This window comes from Gossypium hirsutum, chromosome A11 (genome assembly GCF_007990345.1).
Source record: "Gossypium hirsutum isolate 1008001.06 chromosome A11, Gossypium_hirsutum_v2.1, whole genome shotgun sequence".
NCBI lineage: Eukaryota > Viridiplantae > Streptophyta > Magnoliopsida > Malvales > Malvaceae > Gossypium > Gossypium hirsutum.
This window is the reverse complement of record NC_053434.1, coordinates 121166820-121193892: the sequence shown is the minus strand read 5'-3', so window position 1 is coordinate 121193892 and position 27073 is coordinate 121166820. Positions and strand designations below refer to the sequence as shown.

General features: G+C 32.8%; 3 protein-coding genes across 5 annotated transcripts; all 3 read left to right on the top strand.

Annotated features, from left to right (window-relative positions):
* The first annotated feature begins 2633 nt into the window (after positions 1-2633).
* On the top strand, positions 2634-4923 carry LOC121209491 (UPF0481 protein At3g47200). Its single transcript, XM_041080219.1, has 2 exons — positions 2634-3498; positions 4112-4923. The coding sequence occupies exons 1-2, from the start codon at positions 2711-2713 to the stop codon at positions 4839-4841; spliced, it is 1518 nt and encodes a 505-aa protein (XP_040936153.1). The 5' UTR covers positions 2634-2710; the 3' UTR covers positions 4842-4923.
* Positions 4924-7823: 2900 nt separating this feature from the next.
* LOC107942591 (L-galactono-1,4-lactone dehydrogenase, mitochondrial) lies at positions 7824-13843 on the top strand. The gene is made up of 6 exons (XM_016876289.2): positions 7824-8736; positions 9691-9941; positions 10235-10420; positions 11263-11683; positions 12628-12768; positions 13482-13843. The coding sequence occupies exons 1-6, from the start codon at positions 8086-8088 to the stop codon at positions 13638-13640; spliced, it is 1809 nt and encodes a 602-aa protein (XP_016731778.1). The 5' UTR covers positions 7824-8085; the 3' UTR covers positions 13641-13843.
* Positions 13844-15644: 1801 nt separating this feature from the next.
* LOC107942588 (condensin complex subunit 1) lies at positions 15645-27064 on the top strand. 3 transcript variants are annotated; one of them, XM_041080217.1, is made up of 17 exons: positions 15645-15898; positions 16764-17089; positions 17340-17500; positions 17591-18776; positions 18931-19122; positions 19668-20309; positions 20412-20588; positions 20910-20977; positions 21061-21283; positions 21380-21479; positions 21578-21693; positions 21778-21835; positions 22603-22754; positions 22841-23042; positions 23821-23991; positions 24066-24160; positions 26786-27064. In XM_041080217.1, the coding sequence occupies exons 1-17, from the start codon at positions 15754-15756 to the stop codon at positions 26831-26833; spliced, it is 4062 nt and encodes a 1353-aa protein (XP_040936151.1). In that variant the 5' UTR covers positions 15645-15753; the 3' UTR covers positions 26834-27064. The 3 variants fall into 3 exon arrangements, with proteins under 3 accessions (XP_040936151.1, XP_016731774.1, XP_040936152.1); XM_016876285.2 differs by lacking the exon at positions 26786-27064 and adding an exon at positions 25659-25980; XM_041080218.1 differs by lacking the exon at positions 15645-15898 and having other exon boundaries at positions 17055-17133; positions 26786-27062.
* Positions 27065-27073: the final 9 nt, after the last annotated feature.

The following is a 27073-nucleotide window of genomic DNA, read 5'->3' as shown; positions in this document are numbered from 1 at the left end:
AATTTATAAAGATATAGACTATAAAAAATTAAAATTTCATTCGGCCCCTTAAAAAAATTGTTCTGGCTTCGACCCTGGAAGGCCTAAGTAAAAATGTCAAAAATTTTAAAGGATTTAATGATAATTTTTTGAAATTCTGAAGGGGGTCTTCTCTTACGTTCCGTCCCTAGGTTGAACACAAAGATTTCTTGATTTTTTTAATGTTTAAATATTTTCAACTAAATGCATCAATTCTCGTACCAACTCAAAAATTTAACTAATCAATCCAGTTTAATCATAAAAAATTAATAATCCAAACTCGTTTAATATTGACCGAAATACAAATTAACCATAAAAAGTTAATAATTTTTTTATACATTTTACCAATGCTCTTTAATTTTTTTTTATATACAATTTATAGCCTGGGTCAATTTGTTTACAATGCAGAGTGATCTATCCTAAAAACTTACATAACAAAAAGAATATATATATTTTTAAAATTCATTTAACTTAAATATATAATTGTTATATTGAGTTTTAGTTCGGTTGATATTAATATTGTTGTCAATGTAAAAGGACGTGGATTCGAGCGCGTTAAGGTGTCTTTATCCTCTTATTTAATGGTTAGAAGTTATAAGTAGGTCTAGATATTGTAACGAAAATCTTGTATTGTTATCAAGTAATAATCACAATTGAAATATGATTTTGCATGACAAAATATCAGAGTCTCATATCATTGCATGCACTAAAATTGAGAAAAGTTGTCAAGCTAGAGGACTAATGTAGATAAGAAAAAAAGTTTAAGGATTAAGTAGAGAAAAATTGTCAAATTCAAGGACTAGATGATTTTTTTATCCAAGGTGATTAGTACTATACTGATGGACGCATTATTTTCTATAGAAACTTATACATATCAGTATTGATATGTTTTTGTGTCTCCTTTCAAAATTATTAATAAATTTTAAAAATAAAAATATTAATCAATTACATAAGTTCATAAATAAAATTCATCATTCAACAAATCCAAAATAAATAAATAAAAAATTGTGTTCATTAAGCTTTTAGATGTTTTATGTTTCCCTTTTTTTTCGGCTTATTTGTTAAATATTTTTTTTTTATTTTCTACTTTAATTTAGCTAAAGTTTAAAGTTCGTAAAAGAAATTATATATATATTTTTCAATACCACAATGCATAATATTTAGGTCAGTGCAGTTGACGCGGATTAAAAATTTTATTAGTGTAAAAATAAGAGCGAAGTCGAAAAAGAAATTTGAAGGGTCGAAATTAAGTTGTAAATTTTGATATGAGTTAAAATGTAATTTCATCATTGTATTAGCTAATATTTTTATAAATTCTTAAAGTATTAAATTAAAACTTTGTAATTTTTGAGAAACAAAGTGTTATTTTACCATTATAATTTATACATCTTAAAGAGTAAAAAAACAATTTTCCAACAACAAGGGGACTAAGGTCGCTGCCTGCCTCCTCTTCTGTTGCCCTTATACGAAAAATAAAATTGAGCGTTTTAATTTTTTATTGAAACAATATAGACTGACTGATATGATTAAAATCGATACAAAACCGACTAAATTAATCTATCTCATTAAAAAAAATAGTGTGTTAAAAAGAGCAGCCAATGGAACTAAATCCTTTGATAAAGCCGGAAGAGTGGTTCCTACTAGAGAAAAAGTAAAGTAAGATCAAATTCCAAACTTGGTAACTTGGCAAAGTACATTTATCATCGTCATTATTATTAAAAAATATAAGACATGTTTATTCTGTCTGTATTTTCAAAAAAGAAATTTTAGGGAATATATTTGAGAGGTCCTTATATTATAGAGATCTAATTAAATTAGTCCATTTATTATTAAACGGATCAATTTAGTTTTTATATTATTAAAATGAATCAAATAAGACCAATTTAGAATAAATATAATATATATTGTTTAACAGAGTTAATATTTTTAAAGTTTTTATGGTTTTGTAAATGAAACATTTTGTTTGAAATTGAACTGCAATTGTAAAAAAAAAAAAAGCAAGACATTTTTTATACAGTAATTGTTAACTCTATTTCAGTTTGGACTTATTTGATTTTTTTTAATAGTATAAGGACTAAATTGATCTATTTAAGAAATAGAGAGATTAATTTGATCCAATCCTCATAATACAAGAACCTTCTAAGTTCCAAGTATTTTAACCTAATTTTAAGTTAAGATTAGCTTGGTCTTAGCCAAATTCTAGTTTAATAATTTTTCAAAACCAGTAAAATTGTTTTTTTATAGAAATACAGACTAAAATATTAAATTTTTAATGATATTTGTGTGATAATTCGTACATTTTATGGTAACTTAACACCACTTTTCTTACGTCAATAAATAATTTAAAAATATTTAAAAAATGTACTGGTGAATTGCCACGTGAGTTATGATATTTAAAATTTTAACATTTTAGTCATTATTTTTGAAAAAATATTAATTTAAATCTTTTTTAAAAGATTGGTAGTCAGTTTTGACTCTTTCAAAGGATAAAGAGTTAATTAACTAAAAGAATAAGAATTAAATTAACAAGAATATAAATATTAAGGGCTAAAATTGATATTACACCAAAAACAAATTTCCATATGTTTATCCATTTTGTCAATTTTGCCACCTTCTTTCCAACATCACTCACTCAGCCAAAAACAATCTACAAAATCACCTTGTTAATTACTTCGAACCGCTCAGCCTGAAAATGTCGTCCACGGAGGAAGGAAGCGGCACCGTCGGAGCTCCCGGCAGAGCAGTTTCCGCTGATCAAACAATCATCAACAACAATCCCCTTGAGACGATCATTCCAATACAGTGTACGAACTTCCTTCTCAGCAATGGCGAATTAGAGAATCTCTGGTCATTAGACGAAGCTTTAAAAGGCAACCAACTCGAACCCAGGGCCAAACCATTGATACAAAGAGTCCCATCAACCCTTGGCCGTCACAAAGATTTCAGGAAGTATTTCAAGCCGAAAGTGATCTCAATCGGCCCACTCCACCACGATGATCCCACCCTCCATGGATCCGAGAAGCTCAAGCTCAAATTAGCAGCACATTTCGTCAAAAACATTGGCGTCAATAAGGAAACCTTGTACAACAACATGAAGACAGAGATCGGTGGCTTGAAGAAATGCTATGATCCAAAGGAATTAGAGAAGTATAGCAACGATGACGAGAAACTGGCTTGGATGTTCTTCGTTGACGGCAGCGCAATTTTACAAGCAATTTATATGCGTTACGGTAATGATGATGTTGATGACCAAGATAATGATCCTATGCCGAACGAATTGTTGATTAAAAACGATTTGCTGACATATGTATACTTGGACCTGTTCTTGTTGGAAAACCAATTACCTTTTCGAGTTCTTGAATTGCTTACAAGCTGGGGGGAAAATGGCGAAAAGTTCATGAAGGCAATCAAAAGGTTCATCGACGATAATGTTATCACCCCAGCCGAGATGAAAGAGCCACAATCGCATCAGCAGGACAGGTAATTTAAGGGATTTAAATATTTTAAAAAAAATTGTAGAGTTTATAAATGTTAAAGGTTTTTATATCTATATTAGTGATGGAATACTATTCTTATTTTCGGTCAAATCAGTTCATTCGGTTCAATTATATAAATTTTTTTAAAAATATAAAAAAAATCGATTCATTCGGTTCAATAGATTTGATTTGATTCTTAAATTTCTTTTTATGTATTTATCATTTAAAAAAGGATAAATATTTTTTTTTCATTTTGAGGGATAAGAAAATTTATAGTTTAATCTTTTTAAAAATAGTATTTTTTTTTTGCATTAATACATTAATAAAATTTATATTTTAGTTAATATTATTTGAATGAAATTGAATCAGAAATTAAGTATCGATCTAGAGAAAATTATTAGTTTAAACTAATTGATCCAAACTTTTTAACAACTTATTTAATTAAATTGAATGAATCGATCGATCGGATCTATTCAATCTGTAAATTGATTAGTTAATCAATTTGACCATCTATCCAATTTTAAAACTGTAATTTTAGCTACAAAAATTTACAGTTCTGAATCCAACGAAAAAGAAAATTTTATTTTGGCTCCCGACTAACACAGATTTTGCTCCAGTGAACGGTGGCAGCAGCAAGAAGAAGAGCCAATTCACCTATTGAATCTACTACGACAAAGACTCCTCTTCAGAAAAGAAGAAAAAGGAAAACCATGGCGGCTTTGTAGGTTTTGCACTCGATTTTTCATGTACTTGATAAATCGCAGCAACCAAACAAGAACAAGACGGCACCATTCGCACACCTTTCGTAACGTAAAAGAGCTTAAAAACGCCGGGATATGGTTAAGAGCAAGCGAAACAAGTTGTTTAACCGACATTAGTTTCAACCGTATCTTCTTCGTTGGAAAATTATGGTTACCGCCGATCACGGTCGATGATTCAACCGGTCCTAAATTCATGAACTTAATAGCTCACGAAATGTGTCCGGATTTCATGAACGATTTCACCGTCACTTCATATATTTGTTTCCTTGATTCATTGATCGATGAAGCCGAAGATGTTAAAGACCTGAGAGACGCCGGCATACTATACAACGGATTGGGGAGTGATGAAGAAGTGGCTAAGCTTTTCAATAAGATGAACACTGATTTGGTTCCTAGTCCGACGATTTACAATGGGGTTAAACGGCAAATACATAATCATTGTAAGAATATGTGGATTAATTATGCAGCTCAAGCTTATCATACTCATTTTAGGAGTCCTTGGACGTTTTTGGCATTTGTGGGTGCCATTGCTGCACTTCTTCTTAGTGCTTTGCAGACTTATTATACCATAAATCAACCAAAGTAAGTGTTCTTTTACTAGTCTTTTTATAAACTCTTGTTATTTGTAATAATTTTATAAGATATTCGATTCAATAGATTTAATTTTTTATGTTTATTGAGGAATTATTTTGAATTTTTTTTTGAAGAGGTTTAATGAAAATTTTTGAGAAAATTAATAAGTTCTTTTGAAAATTTTGAAAATTTCAAAACTTTTGTGAGGCTTAATTAGGATTTTTAAAAATTTAGGAGGCCTAAATAAAAATGTCAAGAATTTTGAAGGATTTAATGATAAATTTTTTTAAATTTTGAGGGACCTTCTCTTACATTCTATCCTAAGTTGAACAAAGAGATTTCTTTATTTTTTTCAATTTTGATTTGATCTCAAAAATCTAATTAATTAATCCAGCTTTATCATAAAAAGTTAATAATTCAAACTCGTTTAACATTGACATGAATGCAAACTGATCCGAACAAAAATTAATTCGAATTCAAAATGACCTTAAACCAAAACAACGTATACTTAAAAATATAATTTTATCTGTAATAACATAATCCAAAAACCAAAACCTCAAACCAAAAATGATTCGAAATTTGTAAAATCTAAACCCAACCGATATAAATTTCTTACATGCTGAAGGTTTTTTTGTGTGTATTTGTTCTGAAATGCTTTTATATTTTTTTTCTTCAATTTGTGGCAGCAAAGACTCATCCAACCTCAAAAATTGAAGCTGCTTGAAGAACACTAAAGGATTCAAGGAATCAAGTGTAATTGTGTTTAATTTATTATAAATATTGAAAGTTAATAACTTTTATATACATTTTGCCAAAGCTCTTTAATTTTTTGTATATACAATATTTATAGCCTGGGTAAATTTGTTGTCAGTATAAAAGGATGTAGGTTCGAACGTGCTAAAATACCTTTATCCTCCTATTTAAGGATTGAGGAAGGGTTATAAGTAGTTCTAGATATATTGTAACGAAGATCTTATACCGCTATCAAGTAATAATTACAATTGAAGTAATTTTGAAGTTAAGTATTTCGATCCTGAAATTTTTAAGGATGGATGTTGGGAGTTTGGGAGGGATAACCACAAACCCTTAAAGATTAATCTTCATGAACCGTAAATCGGATATGAAATATACCTTAGTCAAATTGAATTATTAATTTAACTAAAAATCTTGCAACCATCTTGAATTCAAAAGTGACTAGGCCATCGTGATTTCTCATGATCAATAGGTCCTTCACTTGTAAGTTTTTCGAATCTATTCCATCCCTTCCTCCTTTGATTTAGGTCTTATTTTGTTTAAGGACCTAATTGATATGGATTTGAAGGTTTGGAAGAACAATTTATTATATCAATGTTTTAGCCACGATGAACATAAGGTTATTGAGGAAATCCCTAATGAGTCTCCTACTAAGCGATATAAATCTGTGTGCCATTTTTCGGAAGATGAATCTTACAACACTTGATATGAGTACTAGCAACTCTTTTCTTAACCTCTCTCATCCTCGACCCCTAACGAATAAAATGCTGATAATGATTTGTCTTATAAAGATTGGAATCATCCATGAGAGCTTAACGTGATACTAAAAATCAAGAATCTCCTTAAGAGATCCTGCCACAATGTAGCTACTATTAAACAAAACATTGCCAAAAGGTTTAGGGAGGTGGATCCCCATTGATTGAGGTGTGGGGAAGAGGTGAATTCATTAAACATTTTTTTTACTAGAGTAGATTGGGGTGTATCAAGGTTTACTTATAAACCTCAAAGAGAGGGCTTTTCCAACCTTAAGGATTTGTGTAATTGTTTTGTTTTTGAAAAACCCAACATTGATAAGTTTGTGTTTTGGCAACAAGTGTTACATGATTTCTCTTATTCTAATGAATCACAAACTTCAACTAGGAGCCTAAGACTCCCTAATAGTGATTTGATCTTTCTTCTCACAAAAAAAAAAAAACTTGTTGCATGTGTTAAATGTAATTGTGATTCTTTTTTTTTAATCATGTTTTGGGGCTATTTATTGGATCATGATAGGGTACTAATGTCATGAGGCTAGATCTTTCGTCTTGCCATCTGTGCGACCTTAGGCGATCCGTTCGTTCTAAACTCACCTAAGTTAGCCTAAACACCACTAGTGAGGATTCCTTTAGAATTCATCCAATGCACCAATTTACATAGCAGAAACAATTATGCCAAAAGAAGTCATAAAAGAACAATAGAAAAATCACATAAAAGAATGCACAAGAGGAGTTTGAGTAAATACAATGTTCTATTATTATCAAAGAATAATGAAACAACAAAGAATAGAGTGGTTTCCAACTCCCCAAAATTGACAGTCAAGATCAAGTTACATCGACGGACGAGATTAGCCTATCTATTGATTTTAGTGATTTACAATATTATAAAATATCATATCAAATCTAATCTTTACAATATATTATTCCTATGAATTTTCTAAGATTAGTTCTCATATTTACCAAGATAGCCTTATGTTGCCATATCTTTATCATTGGGCCAATTTTTATAGGCCAAATAATCCTCATCTAAATAATAGGCTCCCATTAGATGCATTTGATGCATTGGTCACAGGCTTTGAACTGCTGCCCATGATACTAAGGTATGATTTCTTCAATCTTGATATCATAAATTTGTTAAGGTTGTGGAAGCTTTAGTTATTTGTGTTGCGTGATTGCGTCAATTGATCGAGATTGGCTCAAAGTTATTTTTGAGTTCAAAATTTAAAATTATGATTGAGAAAACTTTACTTAAATATCATCATGGCCTAAACATAATTGTGATTAAAAATATTAATGCATCGAGCCTATGTTCAACTCCAAAAAGAAAAATTAGGCCTAGACCCAAGCCTATCCCTCCAAATAGCTTGTTTAATTGTTTAAAAAATAATAATAATAAATTTAATTATACCAAATTTAAATATCCAAAAGTACATATTCTTCTTTTGGATGTTTGAAAATAAAAAGACAGTTAGACCTCCATTCAATATGGGTTGGACTGTGGATGACAAAGTTACCAAAATTTGGTAGTAGACCACAGTGAAAACTAGGAACCTTACTTCACAGTGTCTATAGAGCTTCACAATCATTATCATAAACATCCAAACCAGAAAGCAACATTAATAAGCTCCTTTCCTTCCTTAGATGCTTCCTTTCTTAACCAATTCTATGAAATGATCTAAGACAAAAGAACAAAACCCCAAAATTTTCCTTCCATTAGTTCATCCTTTGGAACCCTTCCTTTCTCCCACCATGTTTCGATCGCTTTCCCTCAAACGCTCTTTCAAAACCCATCTCAAAACACTCATCCATTGCCCTCAACAACCACCACCTCCGCCGCCACCGTCGCCAGTCCTCTTCTCTTCAATCCGCGCTCTTTCAACCGCCTCTTCACCTCCTTCCTCTTCCTCCGACTCCGAGCTGCGCAAGTACCTCGGTTACACCGCCCTCCTCGCCTTCTGCGGCGTCGCCACTTACTACTCCTTCCCGTTCCCTGAAAACGCCAAGCACAAGAAAGCCCAGCTCTTCCGTTACTCGCCGCTCCCCGAAGACCTCCACACGGTGTCCAATTGGAGTGGTACCCACGAAGTGCAGACCCGGCATTTCCACCAGCCAGAGAACCTGAAACAGCTTGAGGAGTTGGTTAAGGAGTCGAGTGAGAAGCGGGTCAAGCTTCGACCCGTTGGGTCTGGGTTGTCCCCGAATGGGATCGGGTTAGCCCGTGGTGGGATGGTGAATTTGGCATTAATGGATAAGGTGTTGGAAGTGGATAAGGAGAAGAAGAGGGTGAGGGTTCAAGCTGGGATAAGAGTGCAACAATTAGTGGATGAGATTAAGGATTATGGTATAACACTTCAAAACTTTGCTTCCATTAGAGAGCAGCAAATTGGTGGCATTCTTCAGGTTTTTCCCCCCTTGTTTTACATAATTATTCATCATTAGCATGAATAATAGTATAAGCCAGCTTCATTATTACTTTTGCTACTTGAATTTTGCCTCAAAAAAATAGCTATTGTATGATAACAATGCATAATTCTATTTTTTCATGTAACTGGTAATATCAAAATTGTTATTGCATTTCATATTTTTGTTTTTAATGAACAATTATTATTTTTTGTACAAATTCTGAAGAAGGAAATTGCAAAAAGGTGAATATCAGATAGCAATGGTAACAATCTGATTCTAATGAAGTCTTAAACCTCTATATATCTTATGTACATGGTGTGTTTGACATATGCTTTAGAATCAGCCTTTGAAATGATAAAGACTTTAGAGGAGGCATGTTTAGTGTTATTTCGATTTGACTTTATTTGTATGCATGCCTGAAGTGTAATGTTAAGCATAATTAGTGTAATTCTTCTCAGTTTTATCAGTTGGTGACAAATTTGTTTTTTTTTTCTGTACTTAGAACTTATATAATGTGTGGATTTCTTGTGCTTCAAATGGTGGAACCTTTGGGGCTGTGATAGACCAGTACTTTTCTGCAGAAATTAGCAAGACAAAGAAGCCTGAAAGTATTTTTAAAATTATATACGGGTTTTTGATTGTGTAAAAGGAAGAGAAGAAACCCAATGAAAGAAAAAAGATAATAATTTCAGATCATCTTATAGCTTTGTATCACATGAGGTCAGTGTTCACGTCTTAGGTTTGTCTTATTTTCTTATAATCTTCATTAAATAGGGTTGTTTAATGACAACTTACGTTGTCTTGATTTGTATACATGTGAATTTTGGATAAAGTGGAAAGCTAGGGAGCCAAGCTTGTTCGTTATTAATGAAGTGAAACGCTTGAAGGTGTGTCCTTTTGCAGTTAACTGTTTTGATTTGACCTTCCTCTTTTTGGTCTTCTCATCTTTAGGTAGGTGCTCATGGAACTGGTGCAAAATTGCCTCCCATTGATGAACAGATTATTAGCATGAAACTTGTTACTCCTGCCAAGGGAACAATAGAACTTTCAAAAGAGAAAGACCCAGAGTTATTTTATTTAGCTCGCTGTGGTCTTGGGGGCCTTGGAGTGGTTGCTGAAGTGACCATTCAGTGTGTGGAAAGACAGGAGCTTGTAGAGCACACAACTGTCTCAAACTTGAAAGACCTCAAGAAAAACCACAAGTAATTTATTTTTACTGAATCTGTGAATCACAAAGTTCCTTCTACCTCATAAAATTACCAGCAACTTGCAACTAGATTTATCATATACTAAATTTTTTGGGATCAACATGAAGTTTGGCTGATTTTATTTCACGCATTACTTATTTTGCTTGTGGTTATGATATTTGACAACTCAACCTTTTAGTGAGTCTAAATCGGAAAAATACTCGTATATTCATTTTCTTAGACCAAAGAATGAATAATTAAGTAATTGATTCTCAAACATTGAAAGCTTTTTAACTTTTTGTTTGTAGGAAGATGTTGTCCGAGAATAAGCATGTCAAGTACTTGTACATTCCATATACTGACACCGTTGTAGTTGTGACATGCAACCCTGTTTCAAAATGGAGAGGTCCACCCAAATTCAAACCCAAACATACTACGGATGAGGCTATGCAGGATATCCGTGAGCTCTACAAAGAATCTCTAAAGAAGTACAGGTACTTCTATCGCCTTTTGGCATTTGTCTGATTTGTTGAAAATGCAACAAGGCCAATGGAAATGTTGGTTCTCTTGTGCGAATAGCCTGGCTGCTAATCACTTATTTTTTCCCCTTTTTTTAATATTCTTTTTGTTAATTACATTTCTTAGTTTTATATTGGTATTTAGTAGCCTCGATGGAGTAACTGAGAAAAGGCGAGGAAAGAATAAACTGATAAACTACTTGTGTGACTGTTTCTGAATTTGGTTTCTTTCTGGTAAATGTACCATGGAGGTCCTTGTACTAGGAGTCCGATTGTAATTTGCCCCCTCTACTAAAAAAACAAACAAATTAGTCCCTTATGTTAGATTAAAGAGTAAACTGGTCCTATTATAAATTTCATTCATTTCTACTGTTAAAAACTAGTCCATGTATGTCAACATAAGGTACACGAGGCACACAAGTGTAACTCTTTGGTTATACTATCAACCACACCAGTTTTTAATAGTAGAAATTGATGAAATTTTTAACAAAAAGGACCAATTTGCTCTTTGGTCTGATGTATAGGACTAATTTGCTCATTTTTTTAGTAAAGGGGGCAAATGCAATTTGACTCCTAGTATAAGGGCCTCCATAGTACTCTTACTGTTTCTTTGTCAACTTTTTTACCATTGAATTTCTTGTCCACTGACAGTATGGATTATGGGTCTTAATCAGGGACTGATTTGGATTGGTTAGTCTAGCTGGAAAATAAAAGCTCTACTATTTCTTCCTTTTTATGGCTTAGGGTACTAATTGTAGCTGGTTATGTGCAAATTTAAGATTTTCACTCAGTTATCTACTTTACTTGGTTTTCTGCAGGGCTAGAGATATTAAGACTAAATCTTCTGACAGCGATGAACCAAACATAAATGAGTTCTCATTCACCGAGTTAAGAGATAAACTGCTTAGTCTTGATCCTCTCAACAAAGATCATGTCATGAAGGTTAATCATGCTGAGGCTGAATTCTGGAGGAAGTCTGAAGGATATCGAGTTGGATGGAGTGATGATATCTTGGGCTTTGATTGTGGGGGGCAACAATGGGTATCGGAAACCTGTTTTCCTGCTGGAACTCTTTCCAAGCCTAGTATGAAGGACCTTGAATACATTGAAGAGCTAAAGAAACTCATTGAGACGAATGAGTTACCTGCTCCTGCTCCTATAGAACAACGATGGACAGCTCGCAGCCAGAGCCCGATGAGTCCTGCATCAAGCTCAGCAGAAGATGATATATTCTCATGGGTAATTTCTTTTCCCTTCAGTGATTTACAAATCTAGAGTTCTCTTACCCATCCACAAATATGAAACTATCTTTAGCCTTATTAGGGAAATATACCATAAGGCACATGTTCAAGTTCACAAGTGCATTCACACACACATATAGGGTTGGCTTTCTGCATATCTATTTTGGTTCACTTTTTTTTTTTGGTTAATGCACTATTTGGGGCCTGGACTTAATAATTGTTCCCACATTGGTGCTTGAATTTTTTTTGTCTAAGTTAGTCCCTGAACTTGGCAATTGTTCGCAAATTGAGGCCTGGACTTTTTTTTGTCAAAGTTAGCACTTGCACTTGGCAATTATTACCACATTTGGGCCTAAAATTTTTTTTTGGCCCAACTCTTTTTAAAGAAATATCAGGGATTAACTTGGACTAAAAAAATGTTCAAGCTCCAATTTGGAAACAATTACCAAGTTCAAGCGCCAAATAGTGTATTAACCCTTCTTTTTAAGTTGAACCACTGAAATTTTATGTTCTCGGTTTCATCCTGCTGACAGCATAACCTATGGATTAACTAGCAACAATGAACAATTGGTAGAAAATTACGAAGCACTGATGACACGCTTTATATCCCAATTTATTGTGTCAGACACTGACACACCGCCAACATGGCGGAATATGTATCCGAGATGCTAAAACATTGAAAAAAGGAATTGGACAGAGTTAAGACAGTCTTGACGCATTCTAACAAGGGAGGCAACATGAATGGACTCATGATGAAGGATTTTCTGCCTAATTTTATTCTTTTCACAGAGAATAATAGAGCCTACAGCAATTACCAATGTTTGAAACTAAAAATCAATGCAAGGATTCAGTATATATATATGTTGAGTAGAATATGTTTTAGGGGTGAATTACTTGTGCTTCTCATATCAAAATCTGTTTTTATTTTCTTTTTGGTTTCAGGTTGGTATAATCATGTACCTTCCTACAATGGATGCCCGCCAAAGAAAGGAAATAACAGAAGAATTCTTCCACTACAGGCATCTTACGCAGTCACAGTTGTGGGATAAATATTCTGCCTATGAACATTGGGCTAAGATTGAGGTAATGAATATATCTCGAAAAATATTCGTGTTTGGCATTATTTAAGAGTATACCGTTACCAGGATTGCACATTCACCATAGTTAGTTTATAGAGTCTCAATGCCTAATGGTTAAACTAGTGGCCATTCAGTTGCATGCAGGGGCGGCACCAAGGGGGGGCTGGCAGGGGCCAGGGCCCACCCCTAAAGCAGGAAAATATTGCTTTGGTCCGTTTAAATTTTATGAAATTATAAGTTAGTGAATGGTTAAATTGCATTTAGGCCCCCAAAAAAAGATAAAATTTTAATTTGATCTTTCAAAATTATAAAAATATAAGTTAATACAATGATAAATTTGTATTTTAGCTCTCATAAAGTACATAACTCAATTCCCCCCCCCCCCAAAAAAAAAAAAAATTGTCTTCACCCCTGCTTGCAGGAATATGTTGTGAGTTGTGACCTATATGGTACTTCATTCAGTCCTTGAAAACAGGTTTTGTGAAATTTTGTTTTGATTGTTCCAAGGGTCAGATTTTTGGTGTACCTATCTGTACGGAAATCCTGTAAATGTTATGCAGAAATCAGGTTAAACCTTTCTGGCATATGCTTCTTTGTGCATGCACTTGAACATGCATTTTTTAGCTTATTTATGGTGTTACTACCCTACAGAAGTGAACTTCTAATAAGTCTCATTTTCTTCTTGTTTAATCACAATCAATGCCATGCAATGTTTAGGTCCCAAAGGACAAGGAAGAACTTGAAGCTCTTCAAGCGAGACTCAAAGCCCGTTTTCCAGTCGATGCATATAACAAAGCAAGGAGGGAATTGGATCCAAACAGAATCCTTTCTAATAACATTCTCGAAAAGCTGTTCCCGTTATCCGACACTGTTTGAAAAAGCACTCTATTGGTCAGTTCTTTATTCATTTAAATTCTTAAGAATTAGAAATTTAAAATCCATGTGGGCTGTTCTTTTGGCCAATGAAGCATCTTTTAACACTTTGTACACTAAAATGGGAAGGATATGATGACATTTCTGTATATTACTAGAATTCTTCTACATATAATAAGCCATTCTGAGTGTTGGTATTTTATCAATGCTACTAGCATGCTATCAAGTTCAGTTGGATGTTATGGTCAATTGGGATAAAAAGTTATCTTGAGATGCTGTACATTCCTGCATTTTCAACTTAAAAATTCTAGTTAAATTGCTAAAATTGTTAGTATTTTTTATTAAACTTTACTTACTAATTCTGGCATGCTTTATTGAGTAAAATTGTAATGGTGTCAATAATTAAATTAAGATTTTTCTTAATTTAAAAAAAAAAAAAGAGGATTTAGTTTTAAACTTAGACTTATGTTTAGTAAAGGATATGAACGAAAATAGTTGAGTTCGGTTTTGAAAAATAGTTAAAAAAATATTTTGGACTAATTATAGGGAAACCTTTAATTTTAGTCAAAAATAAAAAAATGCAACGATACTAATTTAGTAGTGGATAAATAGAATTTTTAATGGATCAATTCGAGCAATTATTTAATTAGAGCAATTATTTAATTAGAGTAATTAAATTGACAAAAAAATATATTACAATAACATCTTAATTTAAGAGTGACTTGCTGTATAGCTTACCAAGCAATTTAGGTTGAGCATGGTTCAAATTTTTGCTTGGTTGAATGAATATGGTAAAGGAATAGAACACAAATTGGTGTATCCAATTGAATGTACGAGTCTACTTTTCAAACATTTGATCCAGTTGATAAACACTTCTAGAACTTGCAAGAAAATAAAATTATTGGTTTATTTATTTATGGGTTTATTTATTTATGGGTTAGTATTTAGTATACTGATAATGTATTTTTTTTTATTTCACAAGTAACTTTAAAAAATTATCATATATATTTTAAATATTTTATTATATATCTATAAGATAATTGTTAACCTCTCAACCCTTTTTGTGGAGTCTAAAATCTTCATTAACAATGTATACTATATATTCTTTTGTTTATAAATATTATATTCATTATTATATATGCATGTTATTAGAAGTATGCAAAAGGATTTTTTGTTAGCACATTGAAGATTCGAATAACAATTTATAATATGAATAAAAATACATATTTATAATCATCGTTATACCAAAAAATTACTCATTTTAATTTAATATCCAATCATTTCATTTGAATATCTATTATCTTTGTTTTCATTATAGTTTATCTTATTTTATAAATGTTCACAAGCCATGGGTCCCAACTTCAAATATTAGAGTTTAAACTTAATTATATTTTAAATATATTTTTTTATCTAAGCTTATTATTCAAATCTGTCTTTTCTTTAAATCATGTCAAATATCTGACGAGGCTTTAAATTTGGGTGAATAGTTCGACTTAAAATTTAAATTTAAATAAATTAATTAAAATATACCATAAGTTTTTGTATTTTTTTGGTAAATTTGATATTTATTCCATGTATTTTTATTTTAAAAAATTACTCTCTATTTTTTATATTTCAAAATTCAAGTCTAATTGTTAATATTAATTTGTTAAAATTAAATTCATTATAATAGTTATTTTTTAATTACATTACTATCAAGTAGGTATTTTTATTTATTTCAAAATGCCACACAAATAAATTTGAGAAAAAAATTAAATAATATTAACAATCAGAAATAAATCTGTCAAATTAATAAATTAAAACTCCGAGAATAAATAACTTTTAAATAACTAAATTTTAAATTTTCTCACAAAATCCAAAGCTGATATACAATATAATTTATTTGGATAATCTGGCCCTGAATTTCATTTTAAAGAGTAACAAATAGTTCGAAAACCTTCTGACCCGGCCCGGTCAACCCCCCACCCTACCCCTCAAAAAGTTCCCGCTCTCACGTATTTGAATTATTTGAGGGAAAATTTAAAAAAAAAAAAAAGACGAAGCAGAGAAGCTCTCTTTCTCTTTCTCTCTCAGTGTGTATTTTTCCGCTCTCCAGTTGAAGATCTACTAAAAACAAATGGCTCCTCTCTTTGTTTTCCCTCAGAAACTACAAGCCTTAGAGAAGGACGACGAAGAAGAATACCAAGGCAATCGTCTCTTTGTTCAAAACGCTATCGATATCGCTAGGTTTCGTCCTTCGGAACTCGAAGAATTTGTCAAAGGTTCAAATTTCTAATTCTATTTTTATGGTTTTTGTTGTTTTTTTGTTAAAATTTGTGTAAATTCCGGTTTCTTTTATGCTGAAATGGATTAATTTTAATAGCATAAAGTGAATTTATGGAAAATGGAGATGATTGTTTGCATTGTATATATATTTGTTTGATTTCTTTTTCATTAAATTCTCAGTTCCTCGAAGTTGAGAAAATGAGTCAGCGAAATAATCTGATTTGGTTATATATTATGACTTTTTTTCGTTTTAAAATTTGTGTAGATTCAGTTATTTATTTATTTATATATTTTATTTTAACAGCTTAAAGGAAGTTCTGGAAAATGGAGATGCAATTTGTGCTTCTTCTGATACTTTCGAACTGATTTCTGTTTAAATAACATATATATATTTTTGGTTTTGTCCTCATAAAAATCCCTAACCTTTTTATTTGGTTTCTTCGTCTACAAATTCTTTCTTCCCCGCGGTTGAGAAAATAAGTCAATAGAAATAAACTGATTTGGTTTCGATAATTTATTTGGAAAAAAATTATTTAAGTTTCTGATTTTCCTTGCATAAATTGCTTTAGCTTAAAGGGAATTCTGGAAAATAGTGATGGATTTGTTTAAATTCTGCTTTAACTTATTTGTTTTGCTTTTTAAAAGTCTTTTCCTCCCGCATTCGAGGAAACGAGTCAACGAAATAAGTTGTTTTGGTTTCGATAAATTATTTGGGAAGACGAAACTGATCTGAGTTTCTCGTTTTCCTTAGCATGTACTAATAGAATTTGTATGTCAATGTTGTTAGCATTTTTGAAGTTTAATTAGTTATAAATGATTTCATAGTAATTTGACTAAATTTTGTTTCTTCTTTCAATACAGGGGTATCCTTTGATCTGTCTGATAAAGAGCTCTACTGTATCGAAGAGCAAGATGTGTTTGATCGTGTGTACTCCTTGGTTCGAGGTTTTTCGAGTCTCGCCCCATCGTGCAAGTTTATTCTTGCAGAAAGTCTTCGGTCCAATCTCAGTGTTCTGCTCCCAAATGTGGATTCGCTCGTGCGTGTTTCCCAAGTTCAGGATGATGATGAAACCCCAACGCTTGATCGTGTCACTTCATATAGAAACGCTTTTAAAATTTACTCATTCTTTCTCCTCCATATTATTTTGACCGAGGAGTCTAACACTGGTTCCAGCAACAATGCAAAGGTATAGCCCGTTTTACATGGACTTGGGCGCGAGTGTTGCACATGGTATGTGTTTGACACGTGTGTGCTCAAAACTTTAAAAAGAATTCCATTTACTTGGTTGGTTTTTGGAGGGTCAGATCCCTACACCATGTCTAAATATGTCAGGGTTTGGATTTAGGTACTTAAGGAAAAATGAACAGTAAGATCAACATAGACCCTTGCTACATGTTGGTGTTATGATTGATAGCTTTTGGTTGGTCATTTGTCAGGTGATAGCAAGTAGTCGTAAGAAGCAGCCAGTAAACTCATGGAATTGGGAGTCACAGAGGGGCCGGATGCTTAACCTGATTGCGAACTCACTCGAGATCAACCTCTCGTTGCTCTTTGGATCTGCTGACCCAGACGAAAATTATCTATCTTTTATTGTAAAGTAAGTGATTTTTGTCTAAATAACCCTACAAGCTATAATGAACTGTATTTTCTGTTGAAGTTAATTTTACTTCTGATTTTGGTTTCGTAGAAATACCTTTTCTATGTTTGAAAAGGCCACACTTCTAAAGGACTCAGAAACAAAAGATGCTCTATGTCATATCATTGGAGCTTGCGCTACAAAGTATCACTACACAGAGCAATCATCTGCTTCGATTATGCATCTTCTTCACAAATATGACTTTGTTGTTACCCACATGGCTGATGCCGTTGCTTTTGCTGAGAAGAAGTACGCTGATGGAACACTTGCTTGTTCTCTTATCAGAGAGATAGGGAGGACTAACCCCAAATCCTATGTGAAGGATACAGCAGGGGCTGAAAATATTGGGCGCTTCCTGGTGGAGCTTGCTGATCGACTACCAAAGCTAGTTTCGACTAACATTGGACTTTTGATTCCACACTTTGGGGGAGAATCTTATAAGATAAGGAATGCCCTTGTAGGTGTTTTGGGTAAATTAGTTGCAAAAGCATTTAAGGATGTTGAAGGTGAAGTGAGTGCTAAATCCATTCGTCTTCAGACCAAGCAAGCCATGTTGGAAATTTTGCTTGAGCGGTGTAGAGATGTTTCAGCTTATACGAGGAGTCGAGTTCTTCAAGTTTGGGCTGAGCTATGTGAAGAGCATTCTGTTTCAATTGGTTTATGGAATGAGGTTGCATCTGTTGCCGCTGGGAGATTGGAAGATAAGAGTGCCATTGTTAGAAAATCTGCATTAAATTTACTAATTATGATGTTGCAGCATAATCCTTTTGGTCCACAACTTCGAATAGCTTCATTTCAAGCAACTCTGGAGCAATACAAGAAGAAGCTAAATGAGCTTGAACCTGTTAAATTGACTGAAGGCATGACGGATGGAGTACCCTCTGATAATGATTCAATTAATGGCGAAGGTGAAGTTGATAATGGAAATGCTGAAGAGGTCACGAACTACCAACCTGAGAGTTTAACTGATAGTTTAGCCCATACGGAACAAGAGATTGCTAGTCAAGATAGTTCTGTGCCAGATGTTGGGAACGTGGAGCAGACTAGGGCCTTGGTTGCCTCCCTTGAGGCTGGCTTGAAATTTTCTGAGTGCATAGCTGCGACAATGCCAACACTCCTTCAATTGATGGCTTCGTCTTCTGCCACAGATGTTGAGAACACTATTCTCTTGCTGATGAGATGTAGACAATTCCAAATTGATGGTGCAGAAGCCTGTCTACGCAAGATGTTGCCACTGGTAGGCTATCATTTCTTGTCATGCCTTCATGTTTATGTTTCCTTCGAATTCACCTTCTCTCTCATCATTTTGTGCTTTGGAGGTTGGTATCCTGTGAATGTGTTTTTTTTATTTAACATTTGACATGAGTAGTATTTGTTACTGGATTTTTCAGGTATTTTCTCAAGACAAATCCATATATGAAGCTGTGGAGAATGCTTTTGTAACAATATATATTAGGAAAAGCCCAGTAGAGACTGCTAAAAATCTTTTGAATCTAGCCATTGATTCAAATGTAGGGGATCAAGCGGCCCTTGAGTTCATTGTTGGTGCCTTGGTGTCTAAAGGTGATATTTCCAGTATAGCGGTAAGTTCACTTTCATGTCTTCGGCATATCCGTGTTGAATTTGCATTAAAATCATTCCTCGGTTACCAATGGAAACCTCGAAGGGACAAGCCTTCTTCCCTTGGAATTGCCTTTTTTTGTTGCTAGTGGCAGTAATAAAATAGATGCACAATTATAGTCGCTAAAACATGATTACAAATAAGAAAATATTCGTTGGTTGTAATGAATGAATCCTTGTTTGTTGGAATAATTTTGTAATAGATTTTTAAGGCATTTTCGTATTCTATAGATCCACAAATGAAATTGGATTGCGCAAACTGCTTTATCATGAATATTTGCGCTTAAGTTTCCTTGTGGTTACCCATAGAGGAAGGGATTGAAATCTTTGAGATTAAGGAGTTTAAGTTCTACCAAAGAATATTTAGCACAATAAGTCTGAATCGTATTGTTGATTAACTTTGGTCTGTCCTCCCTTTTGAGAGTTTTATCTGCAATTATGTAACAGTTAAAAAAAGTCTGCTTTAATAAAATGAATGGTTTTTTTTCATTGTCCAATTTTCTTACAGATATCCGCACTATGGGATTTCTTTTGCTTTAATGTTAATGGAACAACTGCTGAGCAATGTCGTGGAGCTTTAGCTATCATCTGCATGGCAGCGAAATCATCCAGTGCAATTCTTGGCTCCCACTTACAAGACATTATTGATATTGGGTTTGGACGTTGGGCCAAAGTAGATCCTTTATTAGCTAGGACAGCATGCATTGCTATCCAGAGATTGTCTAATGAGGACAAGAAAAAGTTGGTGCTTAGTAATGGGAGCCGAATATTTGGTATTCTGGAAAGCTTGATCACAGGGTTTGGGCTTCCAGATAACATATGGTATGCTGCTGCTGATAAAGCAATAGATGCATTATACATACTTCATCCTACACCAGAAACCTTAGCTGCTGATCTTGTTAAGAAATCTCTTAGTTCGGTTTTTGATGGTACCAGAGGAGATGCATTACAAAACGACATTGCCAGTGGTAACTCCATTGTGCTTTCCAGTATTCAAGTAGTAAAGCTTAGCCGATATTTATTTGTCGCAAGTCATGTTGCCATGAACCAACTGGCGTACATTGAATCTTGTGTTCGGAAGATCCAGAAACAGAAAGGCAATAAAGGAAAAGTGGATTCTGAAGGTACAGAAAATGCAGAAACACAAAAGGTAAGAACACAGTCTAACCTGTTATATATTTCTTAACTATGAACTTTATAATCTGATTTAAGACACCTATAATGAATTAATATATCTGATGATGTCTTTCAGGATAATGGTATCAATGCTGAACTGGGTCTTGTTGCTTCTGAGGATGCAGTGCTAGACACACTTGCTGAGAGAGCTGAGAAAGAAATTGTTTCTGGTAGTTACAGTGAAAAGAATTTGATTGGAGAATGTGCACTTTTCCTTAGTAAACTGTGCCGAAATTTTGTTTTGATGCAGAAGGTGCATGCTGTAGTTTTCCTTCTCTATTTTATTTCTTTCATTTTCTAAGTTCCTTTGGGTTCCATTATGTACTTTCTCAATAAAGAGCACCGTGCACAACGTTATGATTTATGACTATAGTCTATACCATTGGAATTCACGACTGAAATCATCTCTCATCTGGACATTTGCAATGTTCTTGAGAATTATCTCATTTATATATATCAAATATAAATGGAAACAAAATGAAGCGACTAAGTTGTACTAGATTGCATATATGCTTGTTATTTTCACAGAGTTACAAATCTTGTTCAATAAATTGACTTGACTTTTTTGTCTCAGTATCCAATACTACAGGCCTCTGCAATGCTTGCCTTATGTCGATTCATGATTATAGATGCCAAATTTTGGTAACTCTCTCAACCTATAGATTTTGCTATTTTGAGTCCAAAGGAGACTTTATGCCTGAACTTTTTATTGAATGGATTTCCAGTGATGAAAATCTCCAGCTTCTCTTCACTGTTGTGGAGAATGCGCCATCAGAAATTGTTCGTTCCAATTGCACTATTGCTCTTGGAGATTTGGCGGTTCGCTTTCCTAATCTGTTAGAGCCATGGACAGAGAACATGTATGCTCGGTTAAAGGATCCTTCAGTTTCAGTTAGAAAGAATGCTGTTCTGGTCCTTTCACATCTCATTCTAAATGACATGATGAAGGTCTGACAGGCTGACTATTGGCTGCATACTCTTTCTTTTTCTTTTAGATATAATATAAACCTGAAGGGTTCTGATTCTTGGACATGTTTGGATCAGGTAAAAGGTTACATAAACGAGATGGCTGTACGAGTAGAAGACAAAGATGAGAGGATCTCTAATTTGGCTAAACTCTTTTTTCATGAGTTGTCAAAGAAAGGTGAATTGTGATAGTCCAACTGTAGAAATGACTAACATACATTTCCTCGACTCAAGTACGTATCTGACAATTATATTTCCAACTTTTTTTTATGGCAGGAAGCAATCCAATATATAATTTACTTCCAGATATCCTTGGCAAATTATCCACCCAAGATCTGCAGAAAGTGTCTTTCTGCAACATCATGCAGTTCTTAATCGGTTCCATCAAGAAGGTTTACATTGTTGATATAAAACTGAAACTACTGTTCTTTATAATCTCGTTAACATGATATATTGATATCTACTATATTTTGCAGGACAAACAAATGGAATCACTTGTTGAAAAGCTCTGCAATAGATTTAGTGGAGTTACAGGCATGCTATCTTTGATTTCATTAACTTCTTTTTGCATTTATTCATCCAAGATGATATCCTTCTTATTGTGTCCTCTTTCGAATATTATTATTCCCAAGTTCCTGAATTTGGTTAAAAAAGGTTAATGATAATGGCAAGAAAAATTCTGTAGAATACCCCAATTGTAAATTTGACATTTTCAATAAAATTAGAAGCACAATTTGCACACTTGCAAAGATGGAAAATAAATTTGATCCATCACCCTAAATAAAATAGTAAATTTTGTCCCTTCTTCCTAGTGTTTATATAGAATTGGCCATTCATGTATCGCATCATCTTACTACTTTGTTTTAAGCTTGAACATGTATGCGTCACGGGGCTAGAACATGCGTCAGGGGCCGTGAATGTTCTAGCTTCGTGACATATGAATGTTATTTCTTGAGATCATTTATATTGATTTTTAAAATGCTTTTCCTTTTTTTCTTTGGCTGAAAACAATTGCATAATCATAATTGCTGCTGCAAATTAGGTTGTCTGTTAGTTGAAATAACAGATTACTTAAAGAGCTGCAGGTTTCTATCACATTTTGCTGCCTTTAGTAGTATGTGCAGGATCTCGGAAGCAAATAAAAGATCATCTTTAAATATAGTATATAGGATTCCAAACAGCTGCAGCTTCCATGGTTCTCTGTTTCTCTTCTCTTTGTTACTACTTTTAACTATTGATGCATTTATATTATGAATTTAGAACTCAGATTTTGCTTATAAAATAGTTCATCTTTGTTGCAGATGTTTTGCAATGGGAGAATATTTCTTACTGCCTTTCTCAGTTATCATTCACTGAAAAGGGAGTGAAAAAGCTAATAGAGTCATTCAAGACTTACGAACATGCCCTATCTGAGGATTCCGTGATGGATCATTTTAGAAACATCATTAACAAGGTACCCTTTTGTTTTCTGAGTTTTCTGGCCTTTATTTTCAACTCAGATCAGATTATCCATTTTCTCTTCACATTGGTTGCAAACAGGGCAAGAAGTTTGCTAAACCAGAACTGAAAGTATGCATTGAGGAGTTCGAGGAGAAACTTAATAAGTTCCACATGGAAAAGAAGGAGCAAGAGGTTACTGCAAGAAATGCAGAAATACATCGACAGAAGGTTGGCAATATGGAAGGTTTTGTTATGGCTGGAAATAATGGAGAAGAAAGTGCAGAATCTGACATTGCTGAAGGTTGGTTCATGAATTTTAACCATTTTCCAGTGACTTTATCTTAACTCTTGCTACTTCCACTATATTATTATTTTTCTTGTATCTCTAATCTACAAGCTTCCAATACGTTGAGTTGCAAAATTTCTAGACATGCCTTAATTATACAATTTATATGATGTTTGAGGAGAGAGGATTTTGACTGGTCTGACTCTATTTATGTACATAGTAGCATTATATTGGAATATTTCACGGTAAAAGTATCATGGAAGTCTTTTTATTAGGAGATGGATTGCATTTTACCTCTCTACTCAAAATTGGGTAAATTAGCCGCTATACATTAGATTAAATAACAATTTGATCATTTTGATAAAAAATTCATTCATTTTTACCGTTTAAAATTGGTCCTTGTACATCATCCAGTTTTTACCCGTAAAAATGGATGAATTTTTTAACAGCAAAGATTAATTTGCTCTTTGATCTGATGTTACAGAGACTAATTTACTCATTTTTTTTAGTAAAAAGTGAAAAATGCAATATGACTCGGGCTTTCATGGTACTTTAAGCAATATTTCACAATACGCCATTATACATCATGAACGTAAACAAGAATGTCAATATGTTGGATGGTAACATCTTTTTTCAACTTTAAGTTAATATCTTATCCAGTGCGTCTTCAAGCACATGTATTGCTGCAATATTTCTAGATTCTTAGCTGCTTCCATTAGGAGAAAATAGTTTCAAATATTCATTCCAGCTTTCTTAAAATAAAAGTTTAATTAGTGAAGTTTGTATCTTTTAGGTGTTAGCGATAGTGAGGTTATCAATACGCCAGTGGAAGCGCAAACCGAATCTTCAAATGATGAATCGACGTCAAAACTTGTTGAGCCAGAGGAATCTTCTGGAGCTTGCAGTGAAGTGACTGAACAAGAAGAGGAGACTGAAATTCAATCACAAAGAGATAATAAGAAAGGTAATTTTGGCTTCATAACTCTGTTCTTTTAAGTTTATGAATGGGTAGTAACAAATACTATGCTACTGTTATAGGGGCGTCCCGATCCCGAGTTAAAAAAAGCAATATGAAAGATGTGAAGGTGACATTGTCTGCAACCACCCAGAAAGTTACAAGATTAAGGAAAAAGGTAGTTTCACTTGTTTTGTCTTTGCTAGGCATAATTTACTTTCATTTCCTTTACGTACATAGGTACATACATGGTAAAAGTACTATGGAGGTCCTTATATTAGGAGTTAGATTGCATTTTGTCCCTCTACTCAAAAGATGAGTAAATTAGTTCTTGTATTAGATCAATGAGCAAATTGGTCATTTTGTTAAAACTTTCATCCATTTTCTACTGTAAAAAATTGGTCCCTGTACGTTGACATGAGTAACACATGGCGCACCAAGTTTAACTGTCTGGTTATTCCGTCAGCTATGCCAGTTGATAACGGTAGAAATCGATGAAAATTTTAACTGAAAGGATTAGTTTACTCTTTGATTTAATATACAATGACTAATTTGCTCATTCTTTGAATAAAAGGGGCAAAATGTAAATTGACTAGTATAGGAGCCTTTATGGTACTTTTACAGTACATACATGCATACATATGTATGTATATTCTCGCATCTAACTCTAGCTCACCTTATAAATAGAGATATTTGGAAGCTCTTTGGTTCTAAAAAATAAAGGTAGTAAAATGCTAGACACTAGTTTAAGGGGAAATAGGGATTCAAAGATGATGGTTGATAGGATTGTCTAAGGATTTTCAACCTTAGGCTATTTCTCACCTAAGGGTTCCTGGGAAATCATATATAGCAACTAACACATTCACCCTCAGATGGATTCATCAAGCCTTTCTTGAAATAAGAAATATATGGTAAAAGATTATGTTGCTCTGACTTTGTTTTATTGAAATACCCCATATGGAAATATGACTTTTAAGGACCATCTAAAATACATGAAGAAACTTTAAAAAAATCTAACCATACTTATTAGATATATACTTATATCCGACAATTGAGTCCAAGTAATATAAGTGATAGGGCTGAAACCACAAAACTGCCACCAAAAATTCCAATAGGCCACATATAGAGATCCAAAAATGGTTTAGATCAATCTTATGAATAAATAAGATTTGTAGAAACGTTCAAGATTACAATGATATCCTAGTGACCAAATAAGATAATAAGATTTAGATCGGTGGTCAAATTGGCTGGACTGTCAGTTCTCAATTTGATTGGTCAAATAAATTTATTTTATTTAATTAATTAAATTATTAAAGTTTTAAGAAAAAAAGAGGAAAAAAAATTCAATTGATCTAACATTTATCTCCAAACTGATACCTCAATTAGTTCTTAGTTCAAGTTACTAGTCTAGTTCAGTTTAAACAGTATTGCAAAAAAAAAAAAAAAACATTGTTGAAACTTAACCCCACTTAGACACTTGAGGTGTCCTATATCAAACCTTAAATCTGCATTTAAATCCCAAATTAAGTAGGCCTCTGAACAAGCTTTTCTCTATTGTTTCACTTGAGTTAGGGGCTGCTACCAGTGTCCTCAGCTTCTTTGTATGTGTGCGTTTCTTATAGTAGCTTTAGTGTCTAAACTACATAATTTTTAAGGAAACATTCAACAATGTGCAGGTAGAAGAATGACAACATATTTGAGTCAATTATTAAATGGGTGAAAAAGCCAGGAGTTATTTCAGTAGGCTTTTGTTTTTTTTTTTTTAATGCTACTGTTGTTTGTAACATCTAATAATACTCCAAAAGTAATGACTGTCATTTGTATAAAATTTCTTATCATATGACTTCTCTTTGTTAGTTGGAAAAGGAATCCGTACTATGATTTTCTTTTTGGTGGAATATAAGAAGAGAAAATTGGATTTCTTTAGGACCTTGTTTGGTTTGGTAAACAGAAATGATTTGTTAAATATTCAATATAAAAATTTAGTTGTAAAACTAACTTAATTTTTTGTACTTAGTTTGCCTTTGTTTAATTGTATTGTTGAATAATTAATAACATCTTGGTTTAATAACAATGTTCAAGCGGAAATTTGACAACTAAGTTCTATTATGTACAAATCATGTTATGTTTTTAGAATTAATCAATTGGATTAAAAATTGATTAAATTTTATGTTTTATTATATTTTATAATTTTTAATAATTTATTAAACTTGAACCAATTGAACTAAAAATTAATCGCCTAATTAATTTGTTCATTGATCATTGATTGGATTGAGAAATAGTAACGTCATTTAGTTTCAAAAACATTGATGACTTATTTTTGGATTTATTCTAATTTAAGTTAGCACTATTATGATTAATGATTTTGATTATAATTTTATACATATATTGACTGTAAATATAATTTTTTTAATAAATTATTATATTTTGTTTCCTTCAAATAAATAAAAAATATTCGATTATTTATTTGATATCATAATCTTTTTAACTACAAAAACATTAATTTTATTTGATAATAAATTTATAAAGACATTGTGAGCAAAATGCATAAGACATGGTCCAAAATAAAAATACACATACCATTAGTCTCTGCCTTCTGTAGCAATGGCTTATAGCCATCGTCCCCTAATGTTTTTAACCTCTTTAATCACATTTTCTGGATTCGACAATATTATTATATTTTAACATTATTGGCCTTTTATTATTTTACATACATTATATATAATTTTTATTTTGAACTTTTAATGAGGCATTTGCAAAAAATATAATTATTTTAAATTATAAAAGTAGAAGTTCAATGCAGGTCAACAAGCATCCTACTATAGGACAACGTGCTATACATGCTGCCTAGGTTGTGGATTGATACAAGAACCAGATAGGTCTTAAAATCAGGTAGAAGTGAATTCCATGACAAATAACATTGGACAAGAGTATTTATTTCTCGTTAAATACATATCATCATGATAAAACTTGTGAAAATAATCGATTTAGGTCCGAGTAATAGTGGCTTCTATATATTGTAATAATCGAACCGAATTTAATAAAACCAAACGGAACGCTCCGAATCGAAATCAGAGAACCGGCCCAACAA